General features: G+C 43.5%; 1 protein-coding gene across 5 annotated transcripts in view; it reads right to left on the bottom strand.

The window, feature by feature from the left end:
* Nucleotides 1-17,755, bottom strand: part of SEMA5B (semaphorin 5B) — a 358,202-nt gene that overhangs the window by 11,298 nt on the left and 329,149 nt on the right. For 4 of the 5 annotated variants that reach the window (XM_060278773.1, XM_035128943.2, XM_035128952.2 and 1 more), the window contains 5 exons: nt 16,784-17,002; nt 15,157-15,327; nt 14,414-14,563; nt 13,226-13,270; nt 9,086-9,291 (listed from right to left, as the gene is read on the bottom strand). In XM_060278773.1, coding sequence (XP_060134756.1) covers nt 9,086-9,291; nt 13,226-13,270; nt 14,414-14,563; nt 15,157-15,327; nt 16,784-17,002 — 791 coding nt within the window. Of the gene's footprint in view, nt 1-9,085; nt 9,292-10,533; nt 13,271-14,413; nt 14,564-15,156; nt 15,328-16,783; nt 17,003-17,755 lie in introns of those variants that run through there. The other variant, XM_060278781.1, reaches the window with a different exon arrangement.

Below are 17,755 nucleotides of genomic sequence, written 5' to 3' on the forward strand. Positions count from 1 at the left end.
CTATGCATGGAAGGGCTGTTTTACACCTTGATCTCTAAAGTGTTCGACAATAAAACAAACAAAAATCAAAGGTGTTTTTCCTGCACAATCAGATGCACAGGGACTGCCTCCAAATCTCCACAATATACAACAGAGACTATCTCAGCAGCCATGTGCTTGCCTGATACTGACTGAGCACCCCACTCTTCCACTTCCATCCCTGCCACGTAAAGACCTTGCAAGCCACCTCACTGGTCATAACATCTCCTGTCCCCCCCCCCCCTGTGTAGTCAGTGGATCAGACTCCCTCAGGTGGTTGTGGGCTCTCCTTTATTGGAGGTTTGTAAGCAGAGGTTGGATGGCCATCTGTCTTGGATGCTTTAGTTGAGATTCCCGCATTGAAAGGGGGTTGGACTAGGTGACTTCCAGGATCCTTTCCAACTCTACAATTCTATGGTTGTACCAACTCTGGTCAAACAAGGGTTGGGCTTTGAAGCCTTCCCATATGATACAAAACCCAGACTGGAATGAAAAGTGGGGGAAAGAGGATGAGGGTACAAGTAACAGTGGGGCCTATCAATGGTGTGTTTTTGTGTGGTGCTGGGGAGCCTTATATCCCGCCTCAAGATAACAAAAGGGCCTGCACTACAAGTGGTCAAAGCCAAAGGCAGGTTTTGCTTGGAACGTCCCAATGACAGCAACACACTCCCGACTTTATACTGCAGCACAGCAGACAGCAAAGATTCAGAGCTAGTGAATGGCTGCTAATATTCCACATAAATTTGACAGAGGCAAACATTCAAACCCTTAAGTGGCAGCATCCACTGATCTTAAATAAGACGAATGTGACAAGCCTGCCTGGCTTGCTGCTGCTGCTGCCACCGCCATAAGGTAATGACACCTCTGTAAGATGCATCATTGCTCTGCCAGTGTAATCTTCACTGCATGAGAGCCACACCTCCCGAGCATGGCTGACTGCTCAATTTGACTCGACCCAATGAATTAAAGAGGGTCAGGGGAAGAGACTAATAGCTTTCAGCTAAGCTGTACTGCTAAATCCTTTTTGTTCCTCCTCAGTAAGCTTCCTTGCTTTCTCTTCCTAGCAGGCATTATGTAAATCAAGCATCCCTTGAAGTGATATTTAGAGCTGCGGGATAATACAATAAAAATAATGCTGTTTCCCACCTGCAAACCATTCCCTTTCATATCAGACTCTGCCCACTGTAAACATGTGCTTTGCCACTCAAGTGGCAAACATTCTTAAATGTCTGAAGGTGGGGGAGGGGAGGCTTTGTTACACATGAAAATCATAAGAACCAAAATTTGGATTTCACTTTTTTTTGCTGGGGGGGAGGGGGAGGAGGAGGGTTGAGGGGATGGAATAAATCAGGCATGTCCAACAGGTAGATCGTGGTCTACTGGTAGATCATTGGACATCTGTGGTAGATCACTGGCTCCCCGAAAGAAGCTCAGCAAGTTTTGCTCCCCTAAAAAAAGGACCTGAACCCAAAAAACGGATTTCCTTTCAAAAAAAAGCTCAACTTAGACCAGAACCCAAAAAAGGGGGTAAATCACTCCCCATTTTTAACTCTGAATAGATCGCAGCCTCTTGAGAGTTGGCCACCCCTGGAATAAATGATTTGCTAATCTAGCCAAGGGTCTAAATTTTAAAGCCACACAGTGAAGACATGGGTCTCAAGGAGAAACCGTTACTAACTTTCCAGACTGCTGCAATTCACCCACTCTTTTGACTGATGGCTAAACTGTAAACAGATTGCTGCTGCAGCTTCAAACGATGCACAACAGAAGGGTCACTACAGGAAAGAAGTTCTCGCTGTGGCTGTATCACAGCTTCTGCCAGCCCACACATGGGAATCAAGGGTGAGGAAAGAAAACAGCCAGTAAAAGTGAAAGAGCAACCTATCAAATTAAAAGATAGGAGATTGCCATCTTGCACTTTCCAAGGGATAGAAGGGTAAAAAACTCCACAAGCAAGTGCCTATCCCAGCCACAAACACCTCCTGGGAAAGGAAAGGTGGTTCAAAGTCTCCTATGCTATCTCTGCCTCCCTGGACCCCCGCAAGTGTTATTTTCAGCAGCAATAAAAATGACCATCCACAAGGGAACAAGACGTTGAGAAGTCAGGCAGTGCTTTGGAACATCACACCCCCTTCTAGTTTTATTTCTCATTTCACAGCTGGAAGGTCCTCCGATTTTTTTTTAAGATTGCCGCTTCATCTGAAATTATTATTCTTCAGGGGATGGGAGGAGAGCAGAGGCTCTGTTTCCCGGTCTCCAGCACTGATATTTTCCCTACAGCATCTAGGTGTATATCTCTGGGTGGTTAATGAACCAAATATCACACGATTCAATATCCCTTTCACCAAGGGTACTGCACCAGACTGATGAAACTGGCTTTCTTTCTGTTGACAGAAGGAAGGCTATATTGCGGAGATCTCGTTGCAACCTGAAACAATTTCTGTAGCTGGAACTTGCAAGGCTGTATTTTGCAAATCCCCCCCCCCCACTCTCACACACAAACACACTTCCTATTGCTTCATTCCCTCATCACAAACAGCCACCCATTCATTGTTGCATGACCAAGCACCAGTGCTTCCAGGCTTCAACCATCCCCTTTTTATTGGTGTCTTTTTCTTCACTAACCCTGCCTGGCACACAATCCACAACATTCCCTTTCCTTTTAGCCCTAATGACTGACCCTGTTGCTCCTGATCCTCTTCCAAAGGACACTTTCCTCCTGCCAAGCTCTATTTTCTCTAGATAGGTGGCTGGCACTGGCAGCAGAGGCAAGGGCAGGAAAGGACAAATCTCTTGTCTTGAACTGCTTGGGACCTGTATATGAGTTTTGAGCCAGTTTGGCCAAACAATTATTCATCTTTTGTTTACAAGTCTGATGTGATACCATAAATGTTCTGTATAATTCTACATTCTCCCTGGTCTTTTTTTTCTTTTCTGATGTGCTGCACTGAGCTCAGCTGATGTTTACCATATTGTTCTCCACTCATGATCTAGCTCTCTTAAGACTAGCCACAAACTAGCTGTAAACCATGAACAAACTTTGGTTACAGCTCATGGATAGGCTTGAAAAAGTGCCTCAACTATGAGTTGATATTTGGATGACTGGGGAAGACTACAAGCTCCTCCCTAGGAGCTTGCACATACTTGCTATGTTATGGTTTGGCTTAGCATGATGTGCCAACCAGGACTGTATTTCCCATGGTTGCTATATGGTATCCTCTGGTTCAGAGATGCTCTGGTGTGGTTTGCTGTGGCGCAAACAAGGTTGATTGAGGAAGGCTGGTTTACTCTGAATGGTTACAGCTCTGTTACACCTGCAACCTAAAAATACTTTACGTCAAGATGCCATGTATTGAACCTAGAACATCTGCATGAGGGGGGAAATGTGTTTGGTCAAGCTATCTTCTTGTTCATTTATATTTATTGTGTTTATTTATTTGTGCTTTTAGTGCAGAAATCCCAGATTCCTGCATGTGAAGCCAATTGCATACTCAGCAAAATAAAATTTAGGATAATCCTCACACATAATTTTGCCCTGGGGCTGCATGGGGTGTGTGTCTTTTCCTCTCTCAGCTGGTTGGCAACTCATGAGTACCATGATAAGCCAATATATAGGCAGGACAGAAAATCCCCTTCCCCATACCATGGATCATTACAATCATGATTACCAGCAGACTGATAACCCTTGCTTGTGTGTATGGCCCTTTTGGAACTCTCACTTGGAAGTGCAGTATCTAAAACAGCAGGTGCTTATGTTTTAATAGCTTGCGCTATTACAGCCCAAACAACCTGGCTGAGCAGGGAATGGTGTAAGGAGCTGCAACCTAATGTATGATGTAAACAACTCCTATTACAATATGCATTCGTGCTGAACAGAAAACAGCACCATCAAAGGACTGTAGAAGCTATTGCTAATTAATGGAACATGAATGGCTGATTAGATGACTTGAAATATTCGCCCACAACCTTGGCTAAAAGATCTGACAGCAGAACCCAGAATATTCTGCACAAGGCAGGCAGAAGATACACCCCCCCCCCCGAATCATCAGTGTCTTGGCAGGTTATCAGTGAAATGATTGATGGGTTACTGCCATCAACAGCATTTACATCTCATCCATATGTACTTGAATGCCCGAATCACCCTCATGCAGGTTCCACCTCCTTGTCATTAGATCTTGCTTTCTTTGAAATATGATGTGGTTAAAACACAGATGAAATATGCTGTGGCTAAAGCACAGCTTTTGAACAGGGAGGTTTGAAGAAACAAAAATAAAATACTAGAGATGGCTTTGGAAAACTCTGTATCATCATAGACCATTGATTGTTAACTCTCTGCTCCCCTCCCCACTATGTCAGAAGTGTTAGGAGTGCCCTGTCTGACCACCACTTTGATTTATTTAGAATGGAAGGAATGGCAGAGCTCCAGGAAATTCTGGATAACATTCCACCTCCCATTTTCTAGCCCAGGGTTGGCAAACTAAGGCCTGGGGGGCGGATCCAGCCCAATCGCCTTCTCAATCCGGCCCACGGACGGTCCAGGAATCAGCGAGTTTTTACATGAGTAGAATGTGCGCTTTTATTTAAAATGCATCTCTGGGTTATTTGTGGGGTATAGGAATTCATTCCCCCCTCCTCAAAATATAGTCCAGCCCAGCCCCCCCCCCAAGGTCTGAGGGACAGTGGACCGCCCCCCCCCTGCTGAAAAAGTTTGCTGACCCCTGTTCTAACCTGTTGTGCCTTCCTGATTACTGTGTGAGACAACAGCATCCTCACTGTAAGTTGTAACAAACAACACATTACAATTTTTGGCACATCAAGCACAGAATGCGAGCTTTATATTGCCTCGCCGGCAGGTGCTCTTCCCACCAAACACAGCAGATTCCATTGTTCAAAACAGTGTCAGGTCTAAGTGTCAGATCCACCTTGAAATCTCCCTGCCCCGACACCTGGTCATTTCCATTTTGTAGACTTAAACAGACTTTACAGTTCCTTTCCCCTGAAAACTGTATACCTGAAGTAGAATGGGTGGTGGTGTGGGGGAAGAGATATCTTATAAATCACAGCATGTTGACTAAACTACCATTTCCAGAATTCTCTGTCATGAAACGTATAAAACCAATGTGGCTTTGCCACATAGATGGGGTCCTCTTCATAATTGCCTTTTCACTCCCTGTGTTTTATAGACAATCTCAATTGCCTAGATTAAGTCCAATGTGTGTCTGTCTCTGTGGTTTCTACCATGTGGTTCCCTACAGATAGAACAGTCTTAACTCCTCTGTTAAATAGGCCATTTCTTTCTCCTCCTCTAACGATCCACTTCTTCAGCAACTTCTGAATCATCATCAACTTAGAATCATAGAATTGTAGAGTTGGAAGGGACCACACTTAACTGCACCTTTACTGCCCTCTGAGTCTTCCTTGGCCCATTCTCTGTCAACTCCTTATGCCTCCACCCAAACCTTATCAAAGCTCCACCCCCACCTTATCTATCTAATGTACATGACAAAAGTTGAGGTCAGGGATTCTTACCACTATGAAGCTTCTGCATAGCACTGAATCGGAAGCTAAAGACCCCTTCCTATACAGGAATAACCTTACTGGGTAGGTGGGTGGAAGGGGATGGATGATTTCGGGACCAAGAAAATACCTCAAATTAATGAAACAATCAGAAACTTACAGTAGGATCCAGATTGTGTTTTCCTTTCTGTAAAGATCAATATTTATTTAATTAGCCAAAAGAATGGAAAGGGGCAGGAGAAAAGAGAAGCAGGGTAGGGGAAGAATCTAATTTGTGTGACATGATTTACCTTCTACAAGTTCACGCTGACTTGCACTTAACAAAAGTGCTTTCTTATTATCCCTCCTCCAACTTTCTGCCAATGCAATCTTCTAAAACTTTTTTTTTTGCTTATATCAGGCAAAATAATTTTACAAGGAGCAAAGCATCTCTGAGTTTAATTTAAGTAAGGAAGAATGAGTATCCCCCTGCCCTTCGCCATCTACATTGCAGTTGCACCCACAAACCAGATGAGCTTCTTCGTGTACAAAGACAATGGATGAACATAGACACATGTATTCAGGATTCATGAGAACTTCAAAGAGTCAAATTCCCGAGGCCTGGTTTATGAGGTGGAGAGTCACAAATAAGCAACTGAGCAAGTCCGGACATCAAGTTAAGTCTAGCACGCAAGCCCACAGTACGGAGCTGGCCCAACACATTTTGCTGTTTGAGCAGAAGGACAAATTTGGTAGTCCCCATTTCTACACAACAAAGCTGAGTTGATTGGCAGCTGAATCTTATTTCAACACTGACAAGGCACCTGAGGGCAACAGGCTCACTTGGAGAACACAGAGTGTAGGGTTCATGGCACACGCAGCTAGGAAGCTGCCTTTAACAGTCAGACCATTGGTTCATGTAACTGTCAACACCATGGATAGCCAACGGTGCCCTCCAGATGTTACCGTGTTCACTATTTTAATGAAAAAGAAATATGGTAAGCAACGGGGGAGAGGATTGGAGCTGTTTGGCTACATGGTTTGCACACACTGTTGGAATACCATGCTCTTCTGCTACATGGGCGTATGATCAAGCCCACATTGCTTGCCTTCCGTACAAATTGCCTAATGTAGGGGCACTCCAGGTCTTTTGGACTCCCAACAGAATGACCAATGTTCAGGGAATATATGCAGTCTAGTGGTGCTATCCACCAACTGGAAGGCACCACATTACCTACCCCTGGTCTACATGGACTGCCAGTGGCTCCATAGGATTTCAGTCAGGGATATTCAAAGCTCTACCTGGAAATACTGTGAACTGAATCCAGGCCATTTCCTAGGAGACTATTTTTAGTACAGTTAGAGATCCTGTGTTAAAGAACTGTGACACACTAATTGTTCTGCATTCTTTAGCTTAGCCAGAACATAATCTTAGCTTATGTTAGAGAAGTTTTAGAAATGGGAATCATGCAGTCATAAAATCTCCCATCCACACTCTGAAGGGATACAGTGTGTGTTGTACTATAGGATTCCTCTGAATTTGTCAGAGGAGACCTCTAAGTTTCCCTAACTAGGCATACCTCAAGGTTTAAATTTATTAGCTTCATGCATTTCTTTTTTTGTGAAGAGAAAATTGTTGTTCATTGATTCCAGATCTTTTGACACATGCTTTCTTATCCACCAAGATCCACATCACCAAAAAATGTGCACCGAACCATTTCTGGAACACAGTTTTGTCCTAATAGAAGATTTAAGCTTCCCTTGAAAATGAACCTTTGCCCTCAGAAAACAAGCAAGAAATTATGTGACGAAGCAAAACGGCCGATTCCTTACATCTCAGAAAGAAATTGTCATTGATAAGGACATTGATAACTTAGCCAGTGCAGCTCTGGAAATAATAAGGGTTTGTTATTTTTCCAGACATCTCTTGGGCATGTAGCTTGTTAATCTAAACTTCAAAATAATTATTGATGCAACAGAGCTGGATTTACGATTATCAAGGGTTAGTAACTGCCTGTGACAGCACTGCCAATAAGGACTGGAGGAAACTGACTTGAGAGAAAGAGGCAGTTCTTTAAATGCAGAGTTCACCCCTTTCACACAGGTGGAAGGCAAGGGAGCTCCATCAATGAACTGCCACACACGGCAGTAGGCCTGGGTGATCTATCCCCATTTGTTTGTTGGCAGTCAGTAAATTTTTCATTTGGAATTTGGCAGCTGCAGGTCAGGTAAGCTGCTTCTGAAGAATTTAGCTAACAGGCTCCAAAAACAAACAGGTTGATAAGATGAAGGGTTGCGTCCGGTTGCCAAAACCTGTATTTCAGCTCTGAAGGGCATTTTTTAAAATTGTTTCGATGCAGTGGCACTAATTTAGAAATCCCTTAAAACGTTCTTGCTTTTTCTTTATCGCCAGGGCCATTTGGAAACCTTACTTGCCAAGGAAGCTCCAAATCCAATGAGTGGCCTAATTGCAACCTGCTCCACTTTCTGTACCTGCTGCCTGTTTTAAAACTATGAATAGCAATCTTTCTGCTCTTGCTCTCTGCAAGTTAATTAATTGCTTTTAAGAGGTATTTCCCCCTGCCTACAATTTACTTTGTTGATTACAGATGCTGGGTTGCTTTATTATGTGTTAATTACTACTGGGATACTTGCTAGCTTGTCAGGTTCATTTCTTGATAGCAGAAGTGCCAGATTTCTATTGAAAAAGAGGTTGCCAAGGCAACCAACACACTCTGGAGATAACTTCCTTTCGGATAGGCCTTCTAAGTAAGCAAAGAATGTGGTCACAAAAAGGTGATGTTTTATATGGACATTACCATCATCATAACAATCTATCGCCTTTTAAACTGTGGGTGTGGGGGTTATTGTTATGTGTTTTTATACAGTAAACTGTCGTGTGATCATTGGATGAAGGGTTGTATGGAAATTCAATAAATAGAAAACAAGAACTGTACAAATGTAGCTATTATTTGATCCCTTCTGAGAAGCAACATGGGAGAAAATTTGGATGGGCAAAAAATATTATGTATGTAAAAATGCATGCAAACATAGCAGAGCACAGCCCAATGGTTCCAAATCTAAATCCTGAACCTTCAATAGGATGCTGAGCTTATCTCCACAATTTAAATATTGATACACCATGGCCCTTCAGAAACATGTCTTAGTAATGTTCCTAGCATATATCTTTGCAATGAAGGTGATGGCGAAAGCAAGCTCACTCAACGATGGAGAAACAGGCTAGTCAACCACAGCAAGAAAACATCACTTAGTTTCAACCACTGCTCTTTGCATTGAGGCTTGAACCCAGCTACACAATCAGAAGAACCACGTGGTAAAGTTCCTGCTGTGCAGAACAATTTCAGTACTTCCACATAATTCCCTGCATGTCAAAGAGATGGCAAAGTTACCTAGCCCACCTGTTTCAGCTGACCATGTAGCTCAGCTCTTAAGCGTGCTGGGAAATCTTGCTGAAGCAAACTGTACCACACAAAGGTTATGAGCCACTGGGATGCACTGCAAATGAATTCAGTGTGTAAAAACAGACCTTTGGGCAGATGAAGCCTCTTACCTTGAATTCCATAGGTGTGTATTTCTCATTCTTGGGAGTTGTGTTGCCTTTGTAATGGAGATGATTGGGAGTGGTGGGATGGATAACAGTTGACTCCTGAGATTGCCTCTGGCAACGCTGGCAGTACACGTAGATAACAAAGGTTAAGAGGCTGGAACCAAAGAAGCAGGAGACCCCTGTGGCAATTAGGTGGATGAGGCTGAAACCTAGAGAAGAAGAAAGGGTGGTAAGAGATGCTGTGGTTACAGATAAACGAGAACAAAAACACTTTCAACAACAGTAAGCTGCTCAAGAGGGTGATTTTCTGTTTCCTAGGCATAAGGAAAATGTGTTTCTGAAAGAAGCCAGTGTCTTGCATGGTAACACCCACTAAAAGACGCTTCCTTCCCTTACTATCAAGTCTGCTCATCACAGTTCTGCTTCAGTGGCACCACACGCTGCTTTCTTGAAGCTATTCCTTTCTCCTCCAATTGATACTGAAACTAAACATTAAGCTGACAGGCAGAGAAATGAGGTATACAAACAATACACAGCAACAGGTTCCAAAGAAGGTGCATGTCATGGAAATTGGGAGGTGGGTGGTAAACTCAGAATTTCTCAAATCAGAAGAAAAAAAGGCCTTCTGACCTACTTAAAATGCACTAGGAATGAATAAGTGGAACTGGCTGATAAGGTGTGGTAGGTCTAGGCTGGCTCTCTAATTGAGGTCCTTGGCAAAGTGTCCTTGGGTGGCCCCCTCCTCTGTCAGGGGATTTACCTGGCAGTGGGTGACAGGGGGCAGTGGCAGGATTCTGAGCAGATACATCTACCGGTACCTGCCATTAAAATTTCCACAATGCCCCAGAGTGTCAGGGAGACAAATATGATTGCTAGGTGCTCAGAGTGCTCGGATGAAAAATATGTATTTTTAAAAGGGGCCTAGAACAGGCTTCAGTAGTAGCCATTTCAGGGCTCTGGGACTCTGGAAGCCCAAGGATGCTGAGCGCTCATGCTAGCACTGGATGGAAGCCTGCAAAATGCTACCACCACCGAGAAGGAGAAGAGCTCATTGCTTTTTCTATGAGACCTCTGCTCAGGGCAGCCAAGGTAGGGGACCTGCTTGGCATTGCACAAGCCACCCCCTGGCTGCCTCCAATGTATGCTGGCTGCTAAGGATACAGGGTTCCCCACCATAGCTGTCAACTTTCGGATTTGAAAATAAGGGATCAGCAGCCTCACCTGTCCACTTTCGGATTTGAAAATAAGGGATCAGCAGCCTCGCCTGTCCTGGGGACAGTCTGCGGTATATTTAACAATCCAGGATAGCAGCGGGAAATGGCGCTGGAATAAGGGAATTTCCAGCAAAAAAAAGGAAAAGTTGACAGCTGTGGCTTAGATTAAGGGAGTTTCCCGCAAAAAAAGGGAGGGTTGGCAGCTATGTTCCCCACCCTCCCACCCCAGCCTGGTTTTTTGGTCTCTGATCAGCTTCCACTTCTCCAGCCATCTCTGAGAAGGAATTGCCATGCTGCCGTCTCTACTGAAAGCCTGCATGTGCTCTTGCTGATACTCTCTCCACTAGCCACAGAAAGGGAGCCTCCTGGGAGAAAAAACAGGAGGCGGCAAGAACAAGGGATGACACTGAATATTGCCTGGCTTGGTTTCTTGGTGAGCAATGAAAGAAGAACCCCAGCTGGAAGCTGACACCACTGACGCAGGTACCCCATAAAGATTTCAAAGAAGAAAGCTCCTGGTGCATAAAACATTCCCCAACACAAATAAGTAGACATATAGATTTCAAAACGCTTTCATTCCAGTGGGTTACCAAGGAGATGTTCTACTGAGAAAGAGGAATGTGAAAGAGTAAACAACAACAAATGCCAGTGACAAATTCTAAGAATCATATAGTTGAAAAATCACTTGAGGATAAGGTTTCCTAGGCCCTACTTTCAGCATCAATGTATATTGGTTTTGTAACACTTTAACTGCCATAGCTCTTTTGCCAAGGTGAGGTGTAGTTGGTGAGGTGCTAAGAATTCTCTGGTGCTCTGGTACGGAGCACCTGATTACTGAAAACTGTTCATCCTCAGTCTGTCCCTTACAAGGTCTCTCTGCTTTTCAGCTGTGCCTCCATGGCACCCAGCTAAATATTTGAATAACATGGGCATTCTATGAATCTGCAGGCTGATGTTTCCATGTGAAGGTTTTCTGGTTTTGTCCATCACTCAGATTCCCCCTTGTTTCACGTGTGAGAGGGCAGCAGGCTGAATTTCTAACGATTTTATATTTGCCGTATATTCAGAGATGCTAAGGGATAAATAATATCCCCATGCATTATATAAACAAATAAGACTGCAATGGCAGAAGAGGGCAGTGAAAATATCAATACCAATGCATAATGATGAATATAAGGTTAATAAGGAGACCCTGAGCTGAGGCACACACCTGGCAGGAGGAATGGGGGACGCAGAAAGCCAAACCTGCTGCTAATGGAACTGGAGTCCTAATTCCATTGCTTCCCCCGCAGTCACACACACTTGATGGGAATGTCTGCTGATGGAGTGTTTCACCTTTTCTGTCATTGTTGTAATGCTTATTCTACAGAGAGTGACTGGAGCGCAGGCCAAGAGCTGTCCAAGCGGTTCACCAGGAAAGCTGCTTACTTGTGGGGGCTGTTGTGCAAAACCACTGAAGCACCACGGTGCTTTTGGATGACCCAAAATCTGCTCCTGGCAATTATATCTACTAGAAATTTGGTGATCAGTTTCATGACGGCTGCAACAAAAGTTTAAATGACCCATTGACGTGATTTGCGCAGTATGTTTTTGACTTAGTAAGTCAAGAACTGCAACGAGCTGCGGTAGGAGTGCAGGGAACTCGTTTCCATCTGCTTCAGTTAACTCTTTGCACAATGAGCTGAAAAAGCCAGAATTCTGCTCTTAACCATAGTTCCCTATTACAAGTGAACTTTCAAAGTACCAGAACAAGTGCCTTGTGTTAGCAAAGCTGCAATTTTTCTCCTATTCAGAAAGATGGCAGGTATCAAAAAGCAGAATGCGAGAAGTGAGGAAGGTTGCTTTCTCTTCTGCCCCTTCAACAGACTCTGCTAGCTATCAAGCAACCTGCAGGAAATGCACAAAGAAAATGCAATTCCCTGAACTCTAAAGAAGTCAGATAAAATTAGTGGCATGGCAACTGCTTTTCCAGTAATCAAGGTTTTGCATTGGCTGTCTAATCCTGTTTCCAATGGCAAGATAGCCATCGATTTTGCATTGAGTTCATTTGTAGAGACAACTTAAGAATTCACTACAGTCTTATTATATGAGCTACCCTGGTACAAACTCAGCTTATTACATTGTGAACTACTGCAACAATCCCCATGCTCATTTCTCCCCCTCTCCACCCTCAAAAACCCCTGGAGGTGGGGAGTGAGATGTGGGAATGCTCTTATACAGAAAGGGAGGGAGATAGGTATGTTTTTTTTCATTTCAAAAGGTGGTTGGGTGCAAGTCTCATCTTCCTGGGGGTTACAGGTAGGTAGCCGTGTTGGTCTGAGTCAAAGCAAAATAAAAAAATTCCTTCAGTAGCACCTTAAAGTTTTCCTGGGGGTGGCAAACACCATACATAGACCTTTGTACATGGTAAATGAGAGACAAACACAGAAGCACACACTGCATTCAAAAGTGCTCAAGAAGTTAAAATATTTATACCATCCCGAGAAACTTTGCCAGGTCTTATAAAAATTCTTTTTTGCTTCCCCTTAAAAGCTTTGGAACTTTCTCCTGAACAGGAACCCGTATAAATGTTTTGCTTATAATGAAATTCAGTGACAACTCTACAATTAACTAAGCACTCAGGAAAATGAGGAATCTCTCTTCATCTTTTCCAGTCCATTTAAAAAGGAGCTGCAGTGGAAAGGACTGTGATCTCCCTGGTAATTAATTATTCGGAGATGCTCCCTCCCCCAAATTAAATTCTTATACCAGAAAACTGAATCGCAGATACTTCCTCCCCTCCCTTCCTCCCCTCAGACAATCGGACTCCAGTGGAATTAAGGCTATCAACGGGATGTGAACTGCACAGATTAATGGTTGGGTTGATGCTTCCCAGAAAAGAGGAGTCATGTTAAGATAAAAATAAGATCTATAGTTAGCTGTACTCTACCTCCACAGTTCGTGCTCTCATCAATGCTTGAGGCTGGCAGGATTACTAAACAAAGAGAAAAACAGTGGGGAGAAAAATGTCATTTTTGTCATCTGCGACATTGTGCAGGCAATTAAAATCCCTTTGCTCAATGCAAGGCAAGTTAATCTCTGCAGCAAATGGAGGGCCTCCCAGAGCTTTGGCAAAAAACACAGAATGTACGGTAATATAGTGGAAAAAAGTTTTAAAAAGGACATACTCTCTATTGCATGAGAACATTGTCTGGATTGCAAACTATCCAAATACAACATAATAAGTTCCTTAGAACTGTTTAATTCTGGCAAGAATTGTGCAAATTACAGAAATATAAATAGAGATATAAAAAGACTCAAATGAGGCATTTAAGTTGTGCTCATAAAATATCTGAATAAATGTGAATATTGTACTGTATGATCCAATTCAAAAATATTTTGACCAATGTATGACACAGGCACCCTTGCTATCTAAGGATGTTTGTATAGCATAGTTTATTTTGAGAACTTATTCTATAAATGATGTTACCTTGAATTACGTCCATCAGATATAGTGAGGACCACTGGTTTAGATGGCTTTTTAAAGTGTTAGACAAATCTATAGGTATATCAGGAACTGAACAGAACCTGTTTGTTCATATGTTTCTAGATACCAAATAATGAGCAGATGTGTCACACTCTTTCCTTTCTCATGGCATCCTAGGAACATCTGTCTGTCCTCTGCTGGAAGCAGCATGCTGGTTCTAATTTTATCCAATCCAGCACAACTTGCCTTGTGCACTTAATTTCTGTTTGTGGTGCAGAATACAAAACTCCCTGATTACATAAGATCTATTAGTCACAGAATCCTTCCCATCCCTAGATGGAGGTTAGCTATAATTCTAAACAGTCTATAACTGCACCAAAGTTACTGCCATGTCATTTCTTTCCACACATGGGATCCTAAAAATCTTCCTGAATCTCTTTCCTTCTGCAGGATGCCTTCTCTTTGCATAACTGAACTAATGGAATACTAGGCAGCATTCAATATACTCACTGCCTCACAAAACACAATCCTATCAATATTAAAAGTGGCAATCAGTTCTTTTTAGTAAGGCATCCAACCATCTCAGCAATTAGTGGCGCCCTCTAAACCGAGCCCTTTTCTTGTTCATTTAGCATGCAAAGTTGTACCCACCTGGGATCTCATTGTACAAGCAGTCCTGGTATTGTGTGCTGTTCCCAGCACATTGGGAAGATCCTGGATTGTGGATTTCACAGTAACGACTACGATACTGGATCCCATCTTCGTTACACAAGCTCCATTCAGACCATTCGGACCAGCCTCCTTAAGAATAAGAGATAAGACTTAAGCATGTGGGATAATCACAATGTCAAGCCAAGGAAAAAAAACATGAGGGATAAACAAAGGACAAAAGGTCACATAGTTTCTGAATATGGAAACCCCACTGAGCATTTAGAAATAATGTCAAATACCCATGAACAAGGGAAGTCTGTTTTGAGAAACATCAAGTAGACTGGAAAATGACAAAACCAGTTGTCAAGTTCTGTGATTCAGAACTTGGGAAAATGCTCTGCAACAGTCTTCTCAACTGAGCTATTGTTTGGAAACAGACATATCTATTCTATATCTATCTATCATCTATCTATCTATCTATCTATCTATCTATCTATCTATCATCTATCTATCTATCTCTATGTATCATCCATCTATCTATCTATCTATCATCTATCTATCTATCTATCTATCTATCTATCTATCTATCTATCACTATTGAATCTATTTCAAAATTACATTTGAAGAACAACAGAAGAATTACATCAGTCCTGAAATCTCAACTACATTATGAAAACACATTTTTAAAAATAACATCAGTCCAAAACTGATGGCATTATACAGAATAATAACAACAGAGCTACCTTCACACAAGTGCGTGTTGCACAGTGCTTCCTCGGTGTGCAGCCCAATGCAGATATCCTCCCCATTAGAGGGCGCTGGGTTGGTGCAGGTTCGGGTGCGCTGGTAGTGCCCTCCTCCACAAGTTGCTGAGCACTGAGACCAAGGAGTCCAGCAGGACCATGAACCTTTCACTAAGGATCATTCAAAATAAAACAATACAAAGATGCATACTTTTCATCCATCTGTTAATCCCATCACAATTAAAAACAAACAAACCCAAAGCATTATATCAAGGAGAAGAAAGCTATGGAGAAGCTACCATGCTAGATGAACAGCATCCTAACTATTTGCCTACAAATACTTTTCCTCACTGTTCACAATTCCCTATTGGTTTCTTTCTCTGACAAAATGATTTAAGTTAGTTCATTGCATTTCTGGCCCCTCCAAGCACATAGTTCTGAAAAAAGAGGGAAGGAATGGCTATTATTATAAAGCAAAAGTAATGACTATTCTCACACATGCACATTTTTTGCAACATCCAAACAATGTCATTGGCATCAAAAAGCCAGATCATATCCCCACCACATTTAATCTGCATTTACCCTGCTTGAGAAAAATCTGATACATTAAAAAAACACACCTTTTGCCAACAACATATTTGTGATATCTTAATGGCCTTTTACAATATTAAGCCCCTGTGTGAAAGTCCCCTGGAAAAACACTTCAGGGTACATAACACCATCAGGTGTGGTTTGGGGGGTTGGGCACTGGCGGAGGAAGAGGAGTGCGGGTGGAGCGCACCGCCCCGGCAGCGTGATCCTGGTGGGGTGCCATCACGGCTGGCCCCCCTGCCCGGCCTGGGCGCCATGCCCCCAGGGCCTGCACCAGCCCCGCCCCCGCCTGCTCTCCGCCCCCCAGTGCCAGAGCATAAAGCTCTGCCACTGGGGTTGGGAAAGGTTGAAGAGAATGGGGAAAGGAAGGCTCCTTTACTGTTCCAATCCAGTAAGCAACAGGGCCATAACTTCAAGGACTAGTTAATAAGGAAATAATATTTCCTGATTGCCAGTCAGGAAAGGGTAACGAATACTTAGAGGTGGGTAAGCCATGTTGAAATAAGTAAATCTGGACCATGGAATGGTGAGCAAAGTCAAAGTACCAGATCTAATCTTAAACTTAAAGACACATCTGATTCTGCACAGCTCTCGCTTTACTAAAGGAGCAGAAAGTTCTAATGTTTTTGCAGCAATGAGACTTGGTTGCACCCTCTCTGCGTGCAATCCAAACTTTCTTCTCCTTTTGAGGGCTGAGCTTACAGCTAGGTATGTTAAATGCCTTGTGCAAAAGTGCCAGCTCTAACGTCAGGAACAATCATGCCATGCAGCAGGGTGAAGTGGTGAGCATTAGATGGCATCATGAGGCATGAATTGGTGTGTGAATGGTGCAGCGAGACTTTTCCACACTGTTGGCCCTAGCAGGGAAAAGGGGCACCATATGTTGGCTCTGCTTCGGGCAGGAAAATGTCTTGGGCCAGCACAGGCAAATATACCCAACGATGGTACAGTGAAGAGTAATGGAAGAACTTCATAGCACACTTCTCCAGCATGCTACTCGCACTGAACAAAAGCAGGGAATGGTCACAGTATTTACCTGGACAGGGATGTGGGTTGCAGTCCTGATATTCCATTGCAGATCCTATGCAAGGTAGGCCACCATTTTTTGGTTCTGGATTGGTGCATGTTCGCTTCCTGGTTCTGAAGCCCAGCTCACAGTCTCGAGAGCAAGATGACCACCCTCCCCAAAAGGACCACCCACCATTGATAATCCGAATAGAGGTCTTGCCGCTTTTCAGAAGGTCATCAACTAAAGCTGGGGGGCAGTGGGGAGAGGGGGGAGGAGAGAAAGAAAAATGTAGGAATTAAACACAAGGAAACCCCCAGCTTTCTTCCCAACCTTGCAGCAGCAGAAGTGGACAAGGAGTGTTCAGACAGTTGCATGATGAACCCTGTCCCCTTCCCAGCTTCAGGGCTAAGAGGAAGGCTGGAAGACTTTTGACTACTGTGTTGCCCAGAGCATCTTGGTCATACAAGGTCACACTGGCACACTCTCTTGCTTTCCTTCTCTCCAGTAAGAGATTTCTGTGGCAGGTGAACTGCCAAGGCTTCAGGAGCACCCCCGTCACATGGACACACTGGCAAGATTCCCTTCCCTGCAGGTGATCATGGCAAATATAGGTTACATTCATCACATAGTGAAGAAAAGAAACTCCGGTGCAGTAAATGAAAGAAACTGCTTAGCCCCACTCATGCCAACATGTGAGTGGTGCTAATGGTGTCTGGATGCAGTGGTGGTGGGCTGGATGAGGGCCAATGCACTGAGCTTGAATCCTGGCAAGATCCAGGCCCTGTGGGTGAATAGTTCTTGTCTCTAAGAAATCAGCCAATTACCTGCCCTGGATGGGCTTGCACTCTCTCAGAAGGAGCAAGTAAGAAGTCTAGGGGAGACCCAGGCTTCTCACTGGAGGATCTTGTGGCTAGGAGCACTTTGTATCAGCTTCAGCTAGTGTGACATCGGTTCCTGGACCAGGATAGCCTGATCACAGTACTTCAAGCACTTCAGATT

Source organism: Zootoca vivipara, chromosome 1 (assembly GCF_963506605.1).
Source record: "Zootoca vivipara chromosome 1, rZooViv1.1, whole genome shotgun sequence".
Classification (NCBI taxonomy): domain Eukaryota; kingdom Metazoa; phylum Chordata; class Lepidosauria; order Squamata; family Lacertidae; genus Zootoca; species Zootoca vivipara.